Genomic DNA, 23908 nt, shown 5'->3' with positions numbered 1-23908 from the left:
GTGGCAGGACCCCCAGCAGACCCGGAAGCCTTTGGGAAAGAACACAGCGCATGGGCGTGGGAGGCATTGGAAGGACACGGTGGCAGCTCAACCAAGTGACCTAGTCGGGCTCCTGCACTATAGGCGAGTGCAGACCCCAGACCCAGGTGAGACCTCCCAGCTGGGCCCTAGAGTGAGGGAGGGGCTGCAGTGAGGTCTCCAGGCCTGGCAGCAGCAGGTCTGCCTGCCCACGTGACCGTGAGCGGACATGTGGTAAGTGAGGGACTCCTCCTGAGCACCCCAGGACTTGGAGAGAGAGACTGCAAAATCCACCACAACTGACAGCACATTTACTGCACGCCTGGGGCTGCTGTAAGGGTCCACATGTACTCCTCCTTGAATCCAAGACTCTGTGTGCCCTCCCCCAGGCTGCACAGGCCCAGGGAGCCCCAGGGACACCCCTGTGAACACCCCACCCACTCCTGTGTATCCCCACCCAGACCCTCTTATCCCAGGCAAAGTGTCCCTCCCCCACCAGGCGTGCACATGCGCACACATACCTGTGTGCATGTCTCCACACTCACATTCAGAAGCCACACGGAGCATCCCTGGACTTTACTGTGTGAGGGGGTGGGGAGGTGGCGATAACCCCGGGAGGCCTTCCCTCCTAGGCTGGGAAGATCACCAACCCTAGCTCACAGGGCTCTGGGTTCCATTCCGACCACCCCCAGCTGACCTCGGAAATAGAACCCAGAGGTCTTATTCCCCTAACCCTGGGACAGTGTGGGGAGAAGCCTGGGGTCATGCTCTCTGCCTCACTCTCCTCACTGCCTCCTCACACGCTTTTCAGTGCAATTGTGTCTGAGCATTTGGGGGCCTGAAAGGGCCAAGGAAAGCCTACAGGGGTGAGAGGAAGGAGGAGAGGCTTCATCATAGCCCTTGAGATTCCATTTTGCTCCATGTCCCTGAACACGACAGTCCTTCACCCTTAAGTATGAATTAGCCTGTTATGCTGCTTTCTTCAAAGAGGGGCTTAGCATGGCAGCCCTGGGCATCCAGAATAAGACAGTCACGCATGAAGAATGTGAAGGAAGGAGAGGGATGTCAGGAAAAACTTACCTTCTCTGATAATTGGAAGCCTAAGGGCTGGTGTTTTCCACTCACCTTGCTCACCCACCACAGCTGTATCAGGTCTGTAACATGTGCCCCACACTACAGACATCATTTAGACATTTAGACATTTCACATTTAGCTATTTTTAATGCTCAAAAGCTATGTACAAAAAAAAAGGTCACAAATGAGTCCTCACAACACCCCTGTGAGGTAGGTAGGCAAGTATTATTCTCCCATTTTACAAATGGGAAACCGAGGCAGAGAGGCACAGGGACCGGCCAGTGGTCCCAGCACAGCTGAAAGTCAGGGCCAACCATGAAAACTCAAAGGATCCCTCTATGTTCAGCCTGAGCTCTGACCCCTCCTCTAGACCTGGTCTGCAAAGAAATCAAAACCCTCTAATATATGCAAAAATAAACAAAACCGGCAGATCTGAAAAGGGAGGGAAGGGACATACAGTAGTTCCGCAGATTTCAGCCAAGACGGCCCAATACTTTCCAATGCCAGGTAGATGGGAACAGAGACACATCTACCTGCTTTCCCACAGAAGCGCACAGGCCCAGCCAGGGAGGGCTCCGGGCCCCGTGGGCAGCCCCACGCCGCTGGCCCCTGGGCTTCAGCAGACAGGGGTCCCCAGAGGAAGAGCCAGACTCACTCCCCAGGGCTGCGCCCTTCCACCCCTCCAGCAGCCTTCCCACTGTCAGGACACAGCTGCTCCCGAGGTCTCCCACTCACCAGCCCTCCGCGTCTTCTGTTCCTTCTGGAGGGAAGCTCGGGGGTCCTTGGCTCCAACGGCCTGTGACCCAGGAGAGCCCTCACACCCTCCTTAGCCCACTTCACTGTTCTCTCGGGGTCCCCCAGCAGTCCTCGGGGGCCCTGCTGCAGCAGATGGGGACTGGGGCCACCCGGGCCGCGAGCGCAGGGAAGAAGTACAGAGGGACCCATTGCTGGGAGATTTGACTTCCTCAGCCCTTCCTGCCCTGGCTTCTGGGGAAATGGAGAGGCCTCTTCCGGGGGTTGTATCCACCTTCTAGAAGCTCTTTCCTCCTGAGGGGACTCCTCTCTTCCATCTCCTTGGAGACCCTCACGTCTTGCCAGCCCCAGGAGATGGACAAGGGGAAGGAAGCAGAAGGGGCACGAGAGGCCAGGGAACTGGATGAAGCCATCATTAAAGTGACCTGTCCACCAGAGCCCCGTCCACTCCCTGGGGAGCCAGGGGCCCCAGGGCCGTGCTCAGGCAGCAAGAGGGGAGAAGCCAAGTGGGGAGCAGCAAGAGAAATCAAGAGAAGGAAACCAACTCTGCACCTGAGGCTGTCAGGACCACTCCAAAGCGGGACAGGAAGGCGCCTGCGTGGAAGTGGAATGTGGCTTCGTTTGGTGGCTGCTTGGGGCCTGAGCTCCTTGGAAGCCATCTTCGGTCCACAAGGCACACGCTGGGCCCATGCACCTGTGGTTTACAAGTGTAACTGTGTGCTAACTGTCCTACGAAAACCTCTTTTTAAAAAGGGGTCCCAGCCCCACTGCAGTCTCTGTGGGAAGCTGGGGAATGGGTTGCTCAGGACCACTCCCAGGGAGGAGTGCCTGGAGCACTGCCAGCCTGCGTGGAGCCCCGTGGGAAGGACACACGGGGGTGGGAGGCAACCTCCTACAGGAAGTCTCCAGCAGCAGAGGGCTCAAGGTGGCTCTGCTCCTGCCACCGGCAGCGCAGCCTGGAGAAGGGAGGGTCTCTCGCACTCTCCAGCTCGGGGAAGCCCAGCTCATTGAGGATCTCATAGACTCCGGCCTTCGATGCCACCTGGGGAAGACAGCGAGATGGGGCCAGCGGTCCCAGGGAATAGGTCACCCTGCCCCCTGCCACATCACTCCACCTGCCTCCCCGCGCTGGGCTCCAAAACACACAGGTGAGTCTGCCTTCCGCCAGCTCAATGACCTGAACACGTTTGTGTTTTGACTGCCAGTGACTGCTCTGAGCTTCAGCTCCCTTATAACAGGGACATGGTCTCTGCCTCCCAGGATGGCGATGGAAGGCTACGGAAGCAGAGAGAGTGCCCAGCAGACAATAAGGGAACAGAGAGCCATGCAGAAGCCCAGGTCCCCTGTGCACACACAGCCCTGATGCTCCCGCTGAGATGCTCAGGGTCACAGAAGGCAGCGAGGAGACAGGAGCTGGGAAGAGCCCTTTGGCTGTGCATTCGGGCCATGAAACAGACAGGCCCATCACAGGCCTCAGGGCAGGCAGGTGGGCTGGGGACTCCTGAGACATTCTCTGTGCAGCCCGGCTGCCCAGCGCCCCAGAGCCTGGCACTAGACTCAACTCACTCAACAACTAGCCCCCTTCCCTCTCTGCCATCCTTGGAGGCGGGGAGGATGCAGGCTCCACTCAGACCTAAGGTCCCCAGGCACCCCTCCCCCCACCTCCATTCATCCCCAGAAGGGAGGGACTGGGCCCCAGAGGCTGGAGCCCACACTCCGGACTGGACCAGTTCTCTCCTTCCTTGACACACCTAGGGTCAGCTGGGGAAGGGATCAAGTTCTTGCCCAGCCCTTGGCTCCCCCAATTTCTACTTTCCAAGAAGAACCCAAGCAGAGGTATCTGAGGTCCCCCACTACCCCCATCCATCCCACCAAAGGGTCCAGAGGGAAAGCTGAGCCCAGGCCTGCTCAGGAGGGTGGCCCTGATGTGGCCTCAGTGTGATCCAACCCCATCAGGTCCCCTGACTCAACAGTCATCTGCCCAAGGACCTCCCTTAAGGCTTGTCTTCAGCACAACCAGCTGGCAGCCAGCAGGCACCGCCATGGTCTCTCTGCAGCTCTGACCTCACCCGCATTCCTGCCCGAGCCCCGGTGCCCTTCCTATGCCCACTCTGGTTGGGTCACCAGCTCCCACTCTCCCGCCCACCTGCCCCAGTGGGGCTGACTCCAGCCTTGAGTCCAGATTAGAACTATCAGGACAGGCCGGCAAGGTCAGGAGAGACCAGGGTAAAGACACGCGGCTTTGCCAAGTGGGGGAAGGAGGCCTCTCTCCTGACCTAGAGGTGCCAAGGCAGCGGCTCTGCCCCTAAAACAGCCAAGCCAGAGGAAGAACTAGAAGAACTGGAGGCTAAGAGATGGAATGAGAGGGCAGGGTCTCAGGCCCGACACGGTGGGCTTTTTGCAGCTAACCAGCTGGCCCTGCTGCTGACAGTGAACAAGGTACTTACCCTGCCTGTGCTCGGTCTCCTCCTCTGTGCAATGGGAGACTTAAGAGTGGCCACATAAGGCAGACCTGCCTACCCAGGGCCTACCAAATGGCACCAGGAGTATCTCATGGAATCCCCCACACAACGCTCTGAGGTGCCAATAACAGTATCAGATGCATCTACTGGGTAGAGGGGTCACCTGGCCCGAGGCCACAGTGGAAAGGTGGCAGGGGCCAGGCCACCATCTTGCCTGTCACAGGGCACAGGTGAGGGGAGAACCCAGGAAAGAGCATGAAGCACCCGGGGAATGGCAGTCTCGGGGACGCACAGGGTCCCCCACACATCTGCTCTCCGTCCTCCTCACGCACTCACTCCTCCAGCTTTCTCCCACTTCCTGCCAAGCGCGGGGGCCTGAAGGGCAGCCTTGGCCTCCCGAGTCTCACCTGCCGCATCCAGGCACTGAAAGGCCTCTGCCAGGAGTCGGCCTTCTCCAGGTGGAGGTAGGCGTTGAAGAGCACCAGGTAAATGTAGCGCTCCAGGTACTGCAGGCTCCGGAGCTGCAGCCTCTGTGCCTCCGGCTCCGACTTGGCTGCTCTGGCCTGGAACGTGGCAAAGGGTGGGAGTCAGACGCCCCGCACGCTCCACCCGCTCACACGCCTACCGCCCTCGGCACCAGCGCTGGGACAGGAGGAAGGGATTCAGCCAGTGAGGCCAAGGGCACCGCCATGGTTACAGCAGAGACCAACACGGCAAGGCTAAGCCGTCGGGGCTTTGACTATGGATGCCACAGGGCCTCACCCCCGACACCGCCACACCCCTGTGGCCCAGGCTCTGTGGCCGCCAGCTGCTCACAGGCAGGTGAATGGATTGCCGCCTGGGAGGGGGACCCCTTTCTTGGCCCCCATCCCCAACTGGTCCCCCACTGACTTCTTTGCCCATTTCTGAAGTGGTTCAGGAACAGAGGCAGAAGGGGGTGAATACAGCCCTCGGCCATGGCCCTACCTTCCCCAAGGCCAGGACAGATCCCAGAAAGGCCACCAGGGCTTGGGATCATCAAGAGATACAGCGGCTGAGGGACGAAAGAGCCGTGTGTGCGTGAGGCAGAGGGACAGCAGTCTGTTTAACGAGGCATCCTGAGCACCTGCTAGGAGAACAGTACCAGGTGACGTGCTGGGGAGAGAAGGGACAGCCACATAAGTAAAGATGGGCTTCCCAGAGAGCGTGGGATTGGGCTGGGCCGGGTGGTGGAGAGGGCAAACACCAGAAGGGGCTGGCCTGGCTGGAACAAGGGTGTGAGGGGACACGAGGGGGAGCTGAAGCAAGAAGTATGGAAGCCCACCCCCTAGTCCAGCCCAGTATCCACCTGACATGCAGATGCCTGGGCCTCCACCCAGATCGATCAGACGAGAGCCCAGTAGTCGACCCAGCAGGGTTATGAGAAGCTCCTTCGGTGAGACTCTGTGGCCAGGGTGTAGCACCATGGCTTTAGCACAAGAGAGCCACCGAAGGTTTGGGGGTAGGTGTGGCCTATTGGCAGAAGACTCACAGGCAGCTAATGCTCAGGAGGAAGGGGACTTAAGTGGGGTCCTCTCGAGGCTTTCTCAGGTGGGCATCAGTGGGCACCCCAAGACATACAGAGTCAGCTCCCCCGCTGGACAGCATCCCTGCCACCAAGCCTGAGTTGTTCCCCTGACCTGCCACGGATACAGCCCAGCCTGGAGGGGGAGCCTAGAGAAGGAACACTTCTCCCACCCTTTCACCCCACGCCCTCCAGGCCTCCACCCAGGGCCCGAAGCAGCTCTCTGTGCTCCAGGAAGAAGAGGTATTGCCAAGCCTGTTCCCTGGGATGCCAGGAACATTGGCGGGAGGGGGCGCAGCCAGCCCAGGGGCTCCCAACAGCTGGGCCACAGCTGGAAGCCTTCTCACACGGACACACCTCAGCCCAGTGCTTCTCCTCCGGCCGCTGCAGGAAGGCCCCAGGGGGGGACCCCGCCCCAGACATGACATGACCCACAGCTGGGGTGGGACTGTTTGCAGGGCCTGAGCTCCCCTACCCCCGACTTCTGCCTCAGGTAACAGCCTTCCCAGGGTGGAGCGAGTGGATGGTAATTGGCACAGCCAGCCCTCCCACACCATACGGATGGAGCCCCAGGGCCCTAGCAATGGGGCAGGGATGGAGGGTGGGCAGTGGATGGGGCCCCAGAGCCAGGAGGGCCCACAAGCACCGTTCTGACTCCCTGGGGGGACGTCACAGGGCTCTGGTCCCAGTTCTGCCATTTAAATGATCAGCCCCCATGATTCTGGAGGCGGGACCACTCAGGCATGTAAGGTTCGGGGAAGCAGAGAGGGCTGCAACAGGAAGATGACTCGAGCACAGGCCCCACCTGCAGAGACACTCAGGTCTGGGGGGTGGGGGGCAGAGGACACCCGCAGAGCATCCAGAGCAGCCGGGTCAGGGGATTGAGGCAGGGCAGGGGGTTGCATGAGGACGGGCATCACAAAGACACCCCAGTGGCTCAATTCGTTAAGGTCCAACTTCGGCTCAGGTCACGATCTCACAGTTTGTGAGTTTGAGCTTCTCGTTGGGCTTGGTGCTGACAGCTCAGAGCCTGAAGCCTGCTTCAGATCCTCTGTCCCCTTTCTCTGCCCTTCCCCCACTGGCTCTCCATCTCTCTCAAAATAAATAAACTTAAAAAAAAAATAAAGGTGATGATATTAGAAGTGGGTTAGGAAAAAGCAGGGCAGGAAGGTGCCCGGGGTGGGGGGGTGGGGGGAAGGGGTCAGAAAGTGAGGTGTGTCCAAGGCAGACTGACAGGGGAGGGGGTTACAGGGAAGGCCAGGGCCCAGATCCTATGGACAAAGGGGCCACTGAAGACTTCCGGGGGACGTAAGGGTGAAAATGACCCCAGGGCTACTGTAGGAGGATGAATGGAACAGGGTAAGGCAGGTGCCTCCTGTTTTAAGGATCAACCAACCAGGTGCTCAAAAAAAAAAAAATGCGATTTTGCTTAGAAATTAGGAAGTAGACCAAAAAAAGATTTTACCTAGATACAAAGTACGGCCAATACACCAGCATCCGCCTTCCCCTAAAGGTGGGCACTCCGTGCTGCACTGCACTGGGCACTCACCACCCACCCCTTCCACTGCCCTCCTGGTCTCCTTCCCTGGAGGCTACTGAACTCTTTCTTAGAAAAGGCGGAGAGGAAGTCACCCGCAGACCCACCAGGCAGGAACCGTTTTAAACTACCTTCAGGCCCTGAGCTCAAAGGAAACATCCTGCCGGCATGAAAAGCTCAAGGCTCTGGCTTGGCCCGTGGGCACAGCCACACCAGCCCTATCCTCTCCAAGCTGCTCCCGTGGGGACAGAGGCTGTTGCTCCTGGACACACAATTATCTCTAAATTCGGCCTACGAGTAAAGGTGATACGTGACATCCCCCAGGAGGTGCTGTGGGCTATTCCTGCGCGATCACAGGCTGTGATTTGGGACAATGACCCATCTTCCTATCAGGGCCCTGGTTTCCTTAAAATCACCCCATGTTGGCACCATCCAGGGAGGAGGCGAGGCCAGCCTCCTCCAGTCAATAAAAATAGTGGTGCTGTTTTTAAATGGCCCGGCCAGCCAGGCTGTCATTAGCTGTGGTGGACCAGGCTTTCTCATCCACTGGGCCTGGAGCCCTAAAATAGAGGGGCCTGGGAAAGGTAGCCAGGGTGCTGGGCACTGCAGCTCTCTCCAGCCTGGGCCCGGCGTGGCAGGCGGTGGCTCTCCTCAAGCCCTGCTCTTTGCTGGGCCACGTGGGAGAGGCCCACAGAGGCAGGGCTGATGTCCCTCACCAGGTGTGTCTGGGGCCCACTGCACGTCACACGCCAGGTAAGCTGTCACACACAGAGCTCACTGTTAGATCCCAAGACGCCCTCCTAGCAACCCCGTGAAGGAAGAGGGCCATCCCATGGTGCAGATGAGGCTGGGCAAAGCTACGTACTGCCCCTCGCCAGACCTCCCAGCTGGGACGTGAATTCAAAACACCCCGCTCAGCTCTCTAACCACCCTCTGCCCTTTGGCCACAGTCAAGCTCAACCACACCCTGCCTCACCTTTGCCTCCACACCTTCACCCACCGCCTTCCTCCCGCCAGAAAGCCCTTCCCCTCCACCAGGCCTGGCCCTGCTCCCCTCGTCCCTTCGGGCCCAGACCAAGCCCTGGCTCTCCTGAAGCCTGCTCTGGGTGCTCCAGCCCCTCCTAGGCCTTCTCTGCTCCCCAAAGAATGATCAGACCTGAAGACAAGCCTGGGGCAGGCACCAGATTATAAGCGGGCTCCCATCTTCCCTCCTCCCCACCACCCTGAAGGTCAGTGTCAGGGCTCAGACTGGGTGCAAAGCAGGCACAGGGTTGGTGGGTGAGCACGGACTCCCCAGCCCATCTCACATTCCCAACGCCATCTGGAATCGGGATCCCAGGCAGGGCACTGGGGACCCCACATATGCACCTCCACCCCCAGGATCCAGACTTGGACGAGCCACCTCTGCTCGTGGGCTCCAGATGGGCATTGATCTGGCTCCTCAAACTCAGAGCGTGTCCCAGGTGACCCTCCCGAGCTCTCTGCAAACCTGCCCACCCACGTGTCTGCCCATCTTAATGCCCATTGTTCCCGCTGCTCAGCCCAAAGCCCGGCATGCCTCCCCAACTTTGCCCTTTCTCATCCCTACATCCAACTAGTCAGGGTGCTTCAACCACCCTCTGTACTTCAAACACTCCCAGGGGAAGCTCATCTCTCACCACCTCAAGCCTGCCTGGTCACCGTCCCGCCCATTCCTGTGGCCTATTCTCAACACAGCACCAGAGTGACCCTGCTAGAATGTTAAGTCGGCTCCTCTGCTCAACCCCCTGCACAGGCCCCCACTGGCACTCAGAGCAGAAACCCATGTCTGCGTAATCATCCCTGCAATCCCAGACCAGGCCCCACCTGGCCTGCCCCCTGCTCGTGTAACCTCTGACCTTCTCTGTGCCCCTCCCTGCTCCTCCTCCTGGCCCCTCAAACACACCAGGAAGCCCCCACCTCAGGGCCTTTGCACTTGCTGTATCCCTCTGTCTGGATGTTAGCATGACTCCCCCATTTGCCCCTCAGGTCTCTGAGTAAATGCCACCTTTTCAAGTCCTTTCCAGAGCCAGACCCTCTGTTAAACAGCACACATGTACTGCCCACAGATGTACTGCCACCTGACACAACATGACTTTGACTCGTATACTGTTCCTTGTGTGTCTCCCTCATAGGGTATGGGGTCCACCAGGGGAGGAGCGTCCCTGATCTGACATATGTCCAGGACTAGCACAGTGCCTGGCGCTTGGGAGGTATACAGTAAATCCGTGCCAAGTCAGTGCCTAGCTAACAGTTCTATCTTCCATGTTTATTAAGCCCCAAATCACAGACTCTCCGGGGTTACCTAGATCAATCCTCCGCTTTCCAGACGGGGAGACTATAATCAAAGAGATGAATTGACATGCCAGACCCAGAGAGCCGGACACAGCATAGGCTGCTGGGCAAACAGAGCCCAAGAAGGGAAACAAGAGACACAAGTGGGGCCAGGCTCAGGGCCCGAGTCAGTCCAGGCCAGACAACACCCTTCCTGGAGGGTCCCTACTGCCGTCTTCCAGACCCACTCAGCTGGAACCAGTATGGCCCAGTGGCCTCTGCTGCCCAGGTAAGCTGGGGTCCAGGCTGGGCAGGGAACGGGCAGCCCTCGGAGCTGGTTAGTCTCTACAGGACAAGGTCCCAGAGCCTGGACCCCATCATTCACCACCACCCACGCCTGGTCAGACACTGGCCCTCAAGCAATCAGTGCCAGCTGCTTCCAGGGGCTTTCTACGAGTCCCTGCAAACTGTCCTCAGGCCTGTCCTAGGTGCTCAAGCACAGGATGCTTTCTGTACCCAGTCCCAAGAAGTAGAAAATGGCCCTCAGCCCATAGACCAGGAACCCCAAAAACACATCCTGTTTGGTACTTTCAAAGCAGGAAGGGACTAACCTGGCACCACGGGCTTCTCTGTGTGTTATTCATTTAACAAACATTGTTCGCCTCCAGTCCAGGCTCCTCGCTTCAGGGCCAAGCACGGTCCCAGCCCTTGGGAGCCCACTGCCCTGCACACAGCCTGGTGAGCTGACCAGGTGTCCCAGCCCCACTATCCCCCCACACCCTGCACACCCACTGCCACCTCACCTTGTACCTTGGCTGATGCTAGCACCCCCCTTCAGGGCAGGTAGGGCAAGCAATAGCGACCCCAGACAGATGGAACAGGAGAGGCCCAAAGCAATGTGGCCAAGGGTGTGCAGGGAGCTGCTAGCAGAGCCCAGGCTAGAACTCAGCGTTTATGACCCACACCCAGGGCTCCTTCGGTCGCTAGAGAAGACTGCCCTCTCCTGGCAGACCAGCAGTGTGGACAAAGAACACGAAGGTGTAAAAAGGCGGGCGAGTTTTCCCATTTTATCACACAAGGACTTATACAACCTCGGCCCACCCATCTGCTCACTAGACAGGCGACGCTGAGCCCCTGCACAGCAGAGGAGGGACGAGCCCCGGTGACAACCACAACCCTAACAATGACAGCCGGGCACCCAGAGACAGGGTCTCGTGGACGCGGAGTAGGTGCGGCTGAGGTCTGCACCCTCCCAAACCACCGCAAGTTCCAAGCCCCCTGGGGCCCCCTTAGAAACAAGCCTGGCACACCACAGGGGCTGCAGAAACCAGGAAAGGCCCCTGCAGGGTGCAACCCGTTCCAGCCCGGCCACACAGCGGGGAGGAAGGGAAAGCAAGCGACGTCTCAGTCACTGAGCCAGTGCGCACATGCGCACGCGCATGCACATACACATGCACGCGCTCGGGTACAAACACACGGGTGTGCGCGCACAGACGCGTGCTCACCTCCCCATTCTGGTGGCTGCTGGATGACGCCCTGGCTCTTGTTTCAGCTGTGAAAGAGCCTCGGGAAGCAACCCTTCCCTCCGTCCTAATTTATGTGACAGCGCGCAGCATTCCAGGGAGCCTCCGGCCCTGGAGACACACTGCCCACTGGAATGAGGTCCCCAGGGAATGGCCTTGGCCAAGCCAGAGTCCTGGAGAGACTGAGAGAGACCCCACTTGGGGCTCGGAGCGAGAACAGTCTCACTCTACATTCTTTTTAAGATAATAACCTTCATCTCTGGGGGCACTGGGCCGGATCTCTGACCTCTTGGCAACTCTGCGCCAACCCAGGCTGGCCCATGTGGGATGGCCTGGGGACTTCCTTGCCGGCCTCCCCTCTTCCCACCATGATAAAACTGCTCCCTGGGTCATGGCCATCCAGAAGGAAACGAACACAGGTGGAGGAGTTGGGATAACAAGTTCTGGTCCTGCCTCAAGCTGGTCCCAGTGTCATTAAGCCTCAGTGTCTTCCTCTGTAAAATGGGCCTCTTAAAACCCACTGTCATCTCCTTACCAGCTGCTCTAAGGACCAAGGAGAAAAAAAGTAAGTTCTGAGAGAACTCAAAAAGCCCTGCTCAGAGTTAAAGGGCTATGGTCTTTATAAAATAAATCTCAACTTGAGCCCAAAGGACAGTTTTCTTTCTCTTTGTGTGGCTTTTATCTCAGCTTTTCTTCAAACTCTTTCTGAAGGGACAGAAGGGAGACACATTAGACTGATTTAAATACAGAACACTAAGAACTAACGTCACCAGCCAAGGCGAAGGAAAAGGCCCCCTGGCATTAATGATTCTAGCAGGACTTCCTCCAGGAGCCCTGACCTTGGTTTCTGTCACAAATATTTTCCCTTTCCTGGCCCAGCAGGAAACAACTAATTCACCAGCTGCTGTCACCACTGTGGGCTGGTGGCCATCTTGGATTCTCTCAGCTAGGGCCCAGCCTACTGACCTCTATCAAAAGAAACCTCAAGAAGTGGCTTAGTTCAAAGAGCTTTCTCTTTCTTTTTCCCTTTTGAGGTGGTTTTCTAAAAGCCCTCAGCATTCTGGCCCCCTTACACACACAGGACTGATCAGGCCCTGACCCACTCTCAGTAACACTCTAGAGAATGCCAAGGAGGCATCGATTACTGGGCTGCAACCCACAGAGGCCAGGCGGCCCGAGTCGGGCCCAGGCAGAGAGAGTGGCCAAGACCGTCACACAAGGGAAGGCCTGTCTCCGTGGAAAATGTGTGTGCAGGCTTGGTCCCATCCCCTCTCTGTACGTGGGACCCGAGGCTGGGATATGCCCCTGTCCTCCAGCCTTCTCAGGCTGGGGATGCAAGGGCCGGGATCATGGCTTCTAGGTCTTGTTTTCCCCCACAGCAGGGCTTGAGGGGGGAGGGAGGTGCAGCTGCCCCCTTGGACCAGGAAAGCGGTGTGGCACAATGGAGTGGACATGATCTGGGAGTGGGTCTGGGCCTCTCTCCTCCTGCCATCTGCCGGCTGTGGGTTCTTGGGTAAGCCCAGTGCCCCCCTTCCACACATGCAAAATGGAGGCACTGTTACAGCCTGCCCTTCATCAGGCACAGGTGCAGAGCAAGGACTGAGCCAGGAGCACCCCGGCTGTTGGGGACACCTCCCACGCTGCTTCCCAGTTGGGACGCATTGGGGCTGGGTACCCTGGCCTCCACCACTGGCCTCTGGCAACTCCCAGCCTCCGCCAGGAGCCCCTCTGTCTTCCTTCTCCCAGCTCACCTAGGTCACCAAGACCCTCATCACCGACTTCAGGTCCATCTGCAGGGCTCACCGAACCCAGGAGCCTTCCCCTCGGCTTTAGAGAAGCCCCTCCCAACCTTTTTTGAACGGGAGCAAGTCAAGTGAAAAAGCAGCCCCCGGGCCTGCCGCCGCTGTGCCCCGGCCGAGTATCTTTCCGGAAGTACTGCAGTTAATCAGTGGAGAGGGATCGAGAGAGCCAGCGTATCGCCATTTTGCAAACCCTCAATGATACAAAGAGGGCAGGAGACAAGCCGCAGCAGCTGCTGCGTCACAGAAGAGACCACCGGCCTTCTGAACCCATGTGGTGGCACACAGCAGCCTGGGACACTGCGGCCAAACCAAGCCGAATCTGATCGAGCCCCTGACTCTCCCCATGGACAGGCACATGGGAGCTGCGATGTGGCCCAGCGAACCGGGGGTGCACTGAGCAAGGTCCAGACTGCGGAATGCCCGGTGAGCCAGCCGGTTACCTCAGCAGATACACTTCAGGAGAAGAAAGGCAGGCAGAGGGCTTCTAGATTCCACGGGCCACATCAGCCAGAGGTGAGCTGTGGCTCTTGTTGGAATCCTGGTCCAATGCAAACAGGCTCTTTGAGACCAGGTGAGAAAATCTAAACACTGACCAGGTGTTGGATGGTAATAAATTACTGTGGTTTTAAGTATGATAATGGCTGATAATGACCTTTTTATTTATTTTTTTAATTGTTTCTTAATGTTTTTATTTTTGAGAGAGAGAGACAGCGTGAGTAGGGGAGGGTCAGAGAGAGAAGGAGTCACAAGATCCAAAGACAGGCTCCAGGCTCTGAGCTAGCTGTCAGCACAGAGCCTGAGCGGAGCTTGAACCCACAAACTGTGAGATCATGACCTGAGCCAAAGTCAGACGCTCAACTGACTGAGCCACCCAGGCGCCCCAATAATGACCTTTTTAAAAAAGACCCCTCTGCCTTAAGGGGCAGAAATATTGACAGAGGAAGGAACAGGAGGTCTGGGACCTGCTTCAAAATAATCTGGGGGGAAGTGGGTGGGCAGGGGGTGCCAGGGACTAGGTGGGCTTTAGATGAACAAAAACTAGCCCTGACTGATAATCCCTGAAGCCAGGAGGTGGGCGCACAAGGGTTCAAGAAGTCACTCTCCCTATTTTGAAATTCTCTGTTTGAAATTCTCCAAAATAATTAAAAGAAAAATAAGGTCTGTCCTTTTGACTCCGTCTGTAGTCCTCCTTCTAAGCACCAGCCTTCAGACACTGTCTGCACCGACGAAAGAGTACCACACACTAACACGCACCATGACCTTTGATGTGCCATCACCCGCCCAGGGGACAACAGGGGGCAAGCTGACAGGCCATCTCTATGAGGACAACAGGTGACACTCGGCGCTTCCAGTCTGCAGACTCTGTGGACATTAACTAGGATGATGTAAGACTCTTCAGCAAACAGGATAAAGTGTCTGTGAACTGACACTGGTCTAACAATGTCTCTTTTTATAATTTTTTAATGTTTTATTTATTTTTGAGAGAGAAAGAGAGAGAGCGTGAGCAGGGGAGGGTCAGAGAGAGAGGGAAACACAGAATCTAAAGATAGGCTCCAGGTTCTGAGCTACCTGTCAGCACAGAGCCTGATGCGGGGCTCAAACCCACAAACCGCAAGATCATGACCTGAGCTGAAGCCGGATGCTCAACTGACTCAGCCACCCAGGCACCCCTAACAATGTCTTTATAACAACAAACAAGCTGTTTAAATAAGCAGACAGGTACTTGAGGTGCCTAGGTGACTGGGTCAGTTAAGCATCCAATTTCAGCTCAGGTCATGATCTCACGGTTCGTGGGTTCCAGCCCCACATCGGGCTCTGTGCTGACAGCTCAGAGCCTGGAGCCTGCTTTGGATTCTGTGTCTCCCCTTATCTTTGCCCCTCCCCTACTCACACTCTGTTTCTCAAAAGTTAATAAACGTTAAAAATAAATTTAAAGAAACAGCCAGGTACCAGGGGTGAGATACACCTGCCCATCTCTAGAGGAGTCAGTCCACCAGAAGGAAAGGGTAGAGGAAGCAGCCGCCTTTCTGAAGGCTCAAGAACTGAGGCGTGTGGACCCTCGGGTGAAGGGTGGCACGGTCAGGAGAGGGGCTTGGGGGCAGAAGTGAGGATTTTTGTGTCTCATCCCCGCTGTGCTAACTCACATGGGACCCTGGACAACCCGCACTCTAGCTCATCCGTCAACAGAGGAGATAGATGCTCTGTAAGTCCATTAGCACGAAAATCGGAGGGTCTGCATGGGACTTTGAAGCTCCAGGAATGTCACAGGACACTCCGGCCCTGCAGAGTCCTCAGAGCCCTCCCTTAGCTGAACACTTCCTGTGCTGGTGCCACAGCCCTGCCAGGAAGCAGTACTGGTGCAGCCTGGTGGGGGCAGGACATGGGCGGTCAGAGGGGCTGTCGGAACCCAAGCCCTCCCACTCCCACATCCACATTCCTTCTGCCAGTCAGCCTAGAACCGTCTAACCCGCTTCCTTAATGCACTCCATTCCAGAGCCCACATGCCCACACGCATGCGCAGAATGGGCCAGATGCCCCCTCTAATCTTGAGGCAGCCAGGGCAGCTCAGACCAGCCTGACCTCAGGCAGGACACGTGCTCTGGGTGCAGCCAGGCCAGGTCAAGTGCAGGGACCTTGAAGGAGGCGCTCTGCCTTTCTGACTAAAGGACATAGGGGCCTGGTCGCCCAAAGCTATGATTCCCAAATCTGGGTCCATAACCGGTGTCACAGGTCCACAGGAATATAGAAACCCAAGCCTGTTCAAGAAAATAATGTCCATTCTATTTTTCCAGTACTGAAATATCCTATCCTTTATGAAATGCAAACCACATTATACGGTTTTGCTTCTTTCCTTCCTTCCTTTCTTGAAAATGGATATATTCAACAAGGTCATACACTGGCAACCTTAGAAAAGTCCTTCTCTTTTTTAAAACTGGCATTCAGGTTGCCTTTGGCTCCTTTTTTATTCTCTACCCACAGTTCCGGGACCTCTAAGGTTAGTGTCCTTATGAGAAAAGGTACCAGAGGGCCGCTTTCCTCTCTCCCTCACTCCCCGCTATCTGTCCACATACAGGCTCCAGGGAAAGGCCACGAGGGGACATGAGGCGAAGGCGGCCATATGCATGCAGCATGAGAGCACTCGCTAGAAACCAAATCGGTCAGAACCCTCATCCTGGGCTTTCCAGCCCACATACTGTGAGAAAATAAGTTTCTGTTGCTTAGGCCATGTGGTCTGTGGTATTTTGTTGGGGCCGCCTGAGCTGCCGAACGCTCTTATGATGGCCTCTCTCCTGTCTAGGTTCCAGTCTCCTCTGCAAAAGTGAGACAGTGACATTCCACAAGGCCAGCATCGCCCTAATGCCAAACCAAACAAAGACATCACAGGAAAAAGAAAACTACGGATCAGTATCTCTTACAAATCAGATGCAAAAATCCTCAACAAACCAAATCTGGCCACATAAAAAAATACACATCATGACCAAGTCGGATTTATCCTAGGAGTGCAAGGCTGGTTTAACACCCAAAATCCAATTAAAATGCAGTTACAGTAATACACCATATCAATAGAATAAAGAGCAAAAACGATATCATTATTTCAACAGACACGGGAAAAGCACCTGACGGTATTCAATGCTTCCTCACAGGGGAAAACAAACACTCAGCATAACTAAGAATGGAGGGAACTTTCTCAAGCTGACAAGAGTATCTACGGAGAGGCCACAGCTAACAGCACACGTAGTGCGAAAGGCTGAAAGCGCTCCCCCTAGGGTCAGGAACGGGACAGGGATGTCAGCTCCAGCTACTTTGATTAACATTCTGCTGGAGAATCCACCAGGCCAATTAAACAAGAAAAGTAAATAAAAGCCATCCGAATTAGAAAGGAAGAAGTAGGGGCCCCTGGGTGGCTCAGTTAGTTGAGCGTCCGACTCTTGATGTCAGCTCAGGTCAGGATCTCGCGGTTCAGGGGTTCTGACCCCAAGTCGGGCCCCAGGCCGACAGCACAGAGCCTACTTGGGATTCTCTTTTTCCCTCTCTCTCTGCCCCTCCCCTATGCTCATTTTCTCTCTTTCTTTCTCTTAATAAATAAATAAACTTTTTGAAAAAAGGAAGTAAAACTATGTTTTACTTAGAGAAAACTCTAAGAATTCACTAAAAAAGCATTAAAACTAATGAATGAGGTTAGCAAGGTTGTAAGGCAGATCAATGTACACATGTCAGGGCACCTGGGTGGCTCAGTCGGTTAGGCATCCAACTCTTGATTTTGGTTCAGGTCATGATCTCAGGGTTTGTGGGATTGAGGCCCATGTTGGGCTCTGTGCTGACAGTGTGGAGTCTGCTTGGGATTCTCTCCCTCCCGGTCCACCCCCCACTGTCTCTCAAAATAAACAAACATTTAGAAAGTAATATTAAAAGTATTTATATACAAATATCAACTGTATTTCTATATGGTAACAATGAACAAACGAAAAATGAAATTGAGAAATCAATTCTATCTACGATAGAACGAAAGCAGTAAACTCCTTACGAATGAACTCAACATGAGAAGCGTAAAACTTATAATCTGGAAACTGTCACACATCATGTAAAAAAGCAAAGACCTAAATAAACAGGAAGACATGTCATGTTCATGAAACAAAAGAGTGTTGTTCAGATGGCAATACTGCCCCAAATCACCGTCATGTGCGATGCGATCCCTACCAAAATCTCAGCTCTAATCCTAAAATCCATATGGAAATGCGAAGGACCAACAGTAGGTCCTTAGCCAAAAAAAAAAAAAAAAAATCTGAAAAAGAAATTCATAGTTGGAGAACTCATTTCCTAATTTCAAAATTCACTACAACACTATAGTAATTAGGACAGGGGGTGCTGGTGCAGAATAGACAAACAGATCGATGGAATAGGACTGGAGGTTCAGAAGTAAGCCCCCACACTTTCAGTCAATGGATTTCTTCAGGGGGGTCAACGCAACTCAACAGGGAAAGGATTGTCTTTTCAACACATGTACTGGGACAAGTGGATTATCTACACGCAAAAGAATGAAACTGGACCCCTAACTCATATGCCATATATGAAAATTAACTCAAGATGGATCAAAGACTAAATGTAAGAGTTAAGCTATACAACTCTTAGAAAAAACTATTTGCCTCCTAGAGGTAAATCTTCATGACCTCTGATTAGACACCAAAACCACAGAGCAACAACAACAGAATAGATAAGTCAAAATGTAAAATTTCCATGCATCAAAGGACAGCATCAAGAAAGTGAAGACAACCTAAAGAATTTCAATCCCAGTCACTGGAGAAAAATTCTGCAATTTTTCAGACTTGTATCTGGAATTAATAAAGACCTTCTGTAACTCAACAATAAAGACAAAAAAATGTTTAACTAGGCAAAGGATCTGAAGAGACAGTTCTTTAAATAAGATAGACAAATGGGGGCGCCTGGGTGGCTCAGTCAGTTAAGCACCTGCCTTCGGCTCAGGTCATGATCTCACAGCTCGTGAGTTCGAGCCCCACATCGGGCTCTCTGCTGTCGGTGTGGAGCCTGCTTCAGATCCTCTGCCCCCTCCCCCCTCTCTCTCTCTCTGCCCCTCACCTGCTCATGCACTGGCTCTGTCTCTCTCTCTCTCTGTCTCTCTCTGTCTCAAAAATAAACATTAAGAGAGTTGGGGAGAGAGAGGGACACAAATCATGATAGACTATTGAATACTGAAAACGAACCGAGGGCTGAAGTGGGAGGGGGAGGGGGGAAGGGGGTGATGGTCATGGAGGGGGTGCACTTGTGGGGAGAAGCCTTGAGTGTTATATGGAAACCAATTTGACAAACTATTAAAAAAAAATAAAACCAAGTACAAAAAAATATTGTTTTAAAAGGAAGCTAGACAAATGGCCAGTAAGTTCATGGAAAGATGTTCAACATTATTAGTCAAAAGATTATGCGAACCAAAAGCATGATGAAATGTCACTACACAGGAGTAGGAAGGCTGCACATGAAAATGATCATGACCACTGTGAGCGAGATACGGAGAGTCGGAACCTTCCCGCGCTGCTAGGAGGAATGTGAAGTGGTGCAGCCACTCAGGAAAACGGCATCTCCTCAAAACCTTACACAGGGAATCAGCACGTGGCCCAGCAGGTCCACTCCCAGGGGTGCAGCATGTTCACCTGAAACCTTGAACGTGACCGTGCAAGCAGCATTATGTTCCTAATAGCCAAAACGTGGAAACAACCTGAACGTCTATCAACTGATGGACGGATTAACAAAGGGCAATGTAGCCACACGACGGAGTGTAATCCTAAAAAGAAACGGAGTAGTGATCCACACCACAACATGGATGACACTTGAAAGCACTGCGCTCAGTGACAGAAGCCGGTCACAACAGAACACATATTGTGCGATTCCTTTTTTATGAATTGTCCAGAATAGGCAAATCTGCAGAGCCAGAAAGTAGACTGACCATTGCCTAGGGCTGGGAGCCGGGGGGAGAACTGGGGTATGAAGTTTCTTTTTAGGGTAATGAAAATGTCCTAAATCTGGCTGTGGCGATAGCTACACAGCTCTGTGAATGTCCTAAAAGCCACTGAATCTCCCACTTTAACTAACTGGATTGCATGGTATGTGAATTATAGCTCAATAAAGCTTTTATTAAAGAGAGGCAAGAGGGTGAGACACTATTGCAGCAGAACCCTACCACCACCACCCTACCAACCCTTGACACCGGTCAAGAGGATCAGCATCATCTAAGAGCTGGCCAGACATCCAGACCTATGGAACAGGAAACTCAGCACAAAAGCTCAGCAGCATGCGTTTTTCCAGGGGATCCTGAACCTCACTCGAGTTGGGGACTTCTGGCTAGACTATGTGGTTCTCAACCTTGACTCTGTATGACAATCATCGAGGGAACTTAAAAAAAAAAAAAAAAGACCGACTTCCTGGCCCCCCAAGCAGACCTACTAAATCAGACTCTCGAGGGAGAGAACTTGCATGGGCACGTTTTAAAGCTCTTCTGTGAAACTATGTGCTACCAGGGTGAAAAAGACTAGATTAAGAGAGTAAAGACCTGCTCTTCAGCCTTTTGAGTTTGGCCCAGGCCCAGCTCACTAAGGCCACCTGGTGGCCATATTGGGGAATGACTCTATGTCTCCCTTCTGCTCCCGATCCACCCATTCCTACCAGGAAGCCCTGATGGGGTTCAGGGATCCCCATCCTCCTGGAATTGGGGTGGGTGAGCCCAGTTACCAAAAGGTAATGTCAAGTCATATGACTGGGCCAGGAAGGCTGTATATGACAGAGCCCTACAGACAACTAACTGAAAGGCACATTTTTTCTAAATAGGCTAAAATCCTGGATTTTTAATAAGAGGTGTACTTTTATGGAAATATTTTATTATTTTTTTGAGAGAGTGCACACACATGCATGTACAGAGAAGGGGTGGGAGAGGGGAGAGACAGAGAGAAAGAGAGAAATAGAGAGAGGGAGAATCCTTAAGCAGGCTACCTGCCCAGCATCACATGCTTATGACTGTAAGATCATGACCTGAGCCGAAATCAAAAGTCAGATGCTTAACTGACTGAGCCACCAGGCCTCCCAACCTTTTAAATGTTTTTAAAATTTTTAACATTTATTCATTTTTGAAAGAGAGAGAGAGAGACAGAGCATGAGCAAGGGAGGGGCAGAGAGAGAGGGAGACACAGAAGCTGGAGCAGGCTCCAGGCTCTGAGCTGTCAGCACACAGCCCAACATGGGGTTAGAACCCACGAACTGCGAGATCATGACCTGAGCTAAAGTCAGACACTCAACCACCTGAGCCACCTAGGCGCCCCAACCTTTTAATTTTTATAATTCAAAGAGTTATTCAAACACAATTTTTAACTGAGCGGGTCAATCTGGGCCCAGCCCCGGGCAGCACAGACACACAGTCCTGAGTAGACAGTCGTGCAGCATCAGCTGCTGAAATGCCGAACGGCTTCCCTGCCGGTGGTTATGTGCCCACCTGCCAAGACCTTGGAGTGGCCCCATCTACCAACCTGACCCCTGCCCGAGACCCTCGGGGCCCCCCACCACCCAGACTCTGAAGGCTTAACCCCTGGCACCCCTGGTCTAGGATAGGGTGTTCGCTCTGACCGGCCACACCCCTGACTGGTCCCAGGGCTGCGGCAGCTGCTAAATACTCTGCATATCGCCAGTGCTGGGCACCCAGCACTCCAGAGTCAAGCCAGGATGAGCATTTCACAGCTCACTTCCAGAAGGCAATGAAGTACCTAAGAACTGAGGAGGGTCCCCCACGATCCCTAGCCACCTGACACCCAGTCGAACACAACCCGGGCCTGCACATGGGAAGGACCCCGGGTCGGGGCGGCTCACCTGGCGGTAGGTGCAGATGATGATTTCCCGCAGGTGGTAGTGCATGGGCGTCATGGTCTCACTGACTGTGTCCAGCGCCGCATCCACCTCCTTCTTCACGCGGTGCCCAGCAGGCAGCAGCTGCACCACCTTCATCACCACCTGGGGCCAGAGGGGCACTGAGAAAACCACAGGGGGCAGGTGGGGCCCCTAGCCCTAGGCTCCCCACACCTCCAGGCCTGTTTTCAAAAAACAGGAAAATTGGATATTCACATGCAAATTTAACTCAAAACAGATCAGAGACCTAAAGAAAGAGCTAAAACCATGAGACCCTCAGAAGAAAATACAGAGGAAAGCTTTAAAATGTTGCATTTGGCAATGACTTGTTAGATATGATATCAGAAGCAAAGGCAGCAAAAGAAAGGACGCTATCAACAGTGTAAAAGGGCAACCAACAGAAAGAAAGGAAATATTTACAAATCACGTATCTGATAAGGGATTGATATCCAGAATATATTTAAAAATTCCCATAACGCAACAACTACATGAACCAAATCAAAAATGGGCAGGCGGCCAATAAGCACATGGAAGGATGCTCATCATTAGGGAAACACAACTCAAAACCACAGTGAGATGCCACTTCACACCCACTAGGGTGGCTATCAGAACAGAAAACAACACATGTGGGGAAATGACACCTCTGGTGCTTCGCTGGTGGAAATGTAAAATGGTGCCAGTGCTATGGAAAACGATATGGCCGTGGTTCATAAATGAAACAGGTTGCCATAGGATCCGGCAATTCTCCTTCTAAAAGTGCAAGCAGGTATTTGAACAGATAGTTGTCCTGCCCTGTTTATGGCAGCATCACTCACAACAGCCAGAAGGTGAAAATAACCTGTCCACCAACAGACGACCTGAGGAACAAAGTGTGGTCGGTGTATACAACGGAACACTGCCCAGCCTTAAAAAGGAGTGAAATTCTAATGACACTCAACGCGGACGAACCTTGAGGACATCATAGTGGGCTATGTGAAATAGACCAGACGCAAAAGGACACATTCTGTACGATCCTACCTATATGAGGTGTGTAGAACAGTGAAATGTGTAGAGAGAGCACGTAGAACAGCGGTCCCCAGGGGCTGGGGAGAGGGTGGACTGGGGAGTTACTGTTTCACAGGCATGGTCAGGTTGCAATTTAGAAAACGTTCTGGAGGTGCATGGTGGCAATGGTTGTGTGACAACCTGAGGCTACTCGATGGCACGGAAGTGCACGCTTATGAAGGGTTAATATGGTAAGTAAGGCAGTACGCATATTTTACCACAATTAAAAAAAACAAAAATTGAAGAATCAGTGAGTCATTGAGGGGAAGGAAAAGAGGAGTTTCAGGAGAGGGAACAGCATATGCAAAGGCCAAGAAGCTGAGTGAGCTTGACAAGTCTGAGGGAGTACGCGGAGGCCAGGGTGCCAGGGGCGGCAGGGACAGCAAGGGAAGAGTCGACTAGGCAGGATCACCAGCCAAAGCACCAATGCCAGAGAGCCACATGCCAGCTCTGAGCTGCACGTTCCCATCTGGAAGATAGGGACACAGCCGCCTACTTGCAGGGTGTCTGAGATGATGACATGTAGCAGGGGCACAATACAGGGGTGACTAAATTGGAAATGTCAGTGGTTTGGTCCGGTGCCCTCGATGGAAATGGGGGTGGTGCAGGACAGGCCCTGGCCCCACACTGAGGTCACCAGCCACGGCTGGGTCCCAGGTGCCTGTGAGGCAGTCGTCGGTGTCACCCACACAAGATGGTGGCCAGAGGCCTCCCTGAGGGCAGAGCAGCCAGCGGCAGGGCCAGGCTAGACGGACCGCCCTCTTCTCCAGTTGCCATGGGCCAGGGCCCAGAGCCAAGCAGACCTGTGCTTTGTTTGCTCACTGCGAAATGGGAGCAGGGGAGCACAGAGACGACGAGGTGAAGACGGTGACGTATTCAGAGGAGCTGTGAAGATCCCGGGCCTGCCAGTGACATGTGCCCTCTCCCCTGGCCCAGGCACCCCCAGGGGCCCCTTGGGGCATGCTCACCTCGAATTCGCCCTTGGTGAACTTGGCATCAGGCACACTCACGAGCTCCTCCTCGCCCACCTCGGGGAAGCCCTGAGGGAGGACAACCGCTAGGACAGGGAGCACCTCTGTCCAGGCCACGCCCTCCCCCTGCGAGGACCCCTTGCCGGGGGCGCTGCCAGCCCCCACAGACCCTCTGCCCAAGACCACGCCACGCACCATCTAGGCTCCCCGACATGCTCCTGGTGCTGCCACCCTGCCCTATCCACACGTGACAGGCCACACTTACTTGGATGTGCCAGAAGGCAAGCACGGCCACCACCATGGCGGTCGTGGTCCGGCCCTGGCCGCTGAGGCAGCTGAACACAAAGCCAGTGCCCGCGTCCTTGGCAAGGGCAGCCTGCAGAGCCTCGAGCAGTCGGTCAAAATCCTGGGTGGGGAGACCAGCGGCTACTAGGCGGTGTCCCGGCTGCAGACACCCTACATGGCCCGCCCCCTCCACACGGCAACCTG

At 54.3% G+C, this 23908-nt stretch overlaps 1 protein-coding gene across 4 annotated transcripts in view; it reads right to left on the bottom strand.

The window, feature by feature from the left end:
- Nucleotides 1–1215: 1215 nt before the first annotated feature.
- Nucleotides 1216–23908, bottom strand: part of PALD1 (phosphatase domain containing paladin 1) — a 68242-nt gene continuing 45549 nt past the window's right edge. For all 4 annotated transcript variants that reach the window (XM_029931827.1, XM_029931826.1, XM_029931824.1 and 1 more), the window contains exons 16-20: nucleotides 23685–23825; nucleotides 23417–23488; nucleotides 21369–21509; nucleotides 4715–4870; nucleotides 1216–2887 (exon numbers count right to left, since the gene is read on the bottom strand). In XM_029931827.1, coding sequence (XP_029787687.1) covers nucleotides 2738–2887; nucleotides 4715–4870; nucleotides 21369–21509; nucleotides 23417–23488; nucleotides 23685–23825 — 660 coding nt within the window. In that variant the 3' untranslated portion in view covers nucleotides 1216–2737. The remainder of the gene's footprint in view (nucleotides 2888–4714; nucleotides 4871–21368; nucleotides 21510–23416; nucleotides 23489–23684; nucleotides 23826–23908) is intronic.

The sequence above is a fragment of the Suricata suricatta genome, chromosome 2 (assembly GCF_006229205.1).
Source record: "Suricata suricatta isolate VVHF042 chromosome 2, meerkat_22Aug2017_6uvM2_HiC, whole genome shotgun sequence".
Taxonomy (NCBI): domain Eukaryota; kingdom Metazoa; phylum Chordata; class Mammalia; order Carnivora; family Herpestidae; genus Suricata; species Suricata suricatta.
The sequence above is the reverse complement of the archived record's forward strand: the minus strand, read 5'-3'. Positions and strand labels throughout refer to the sequence as shown.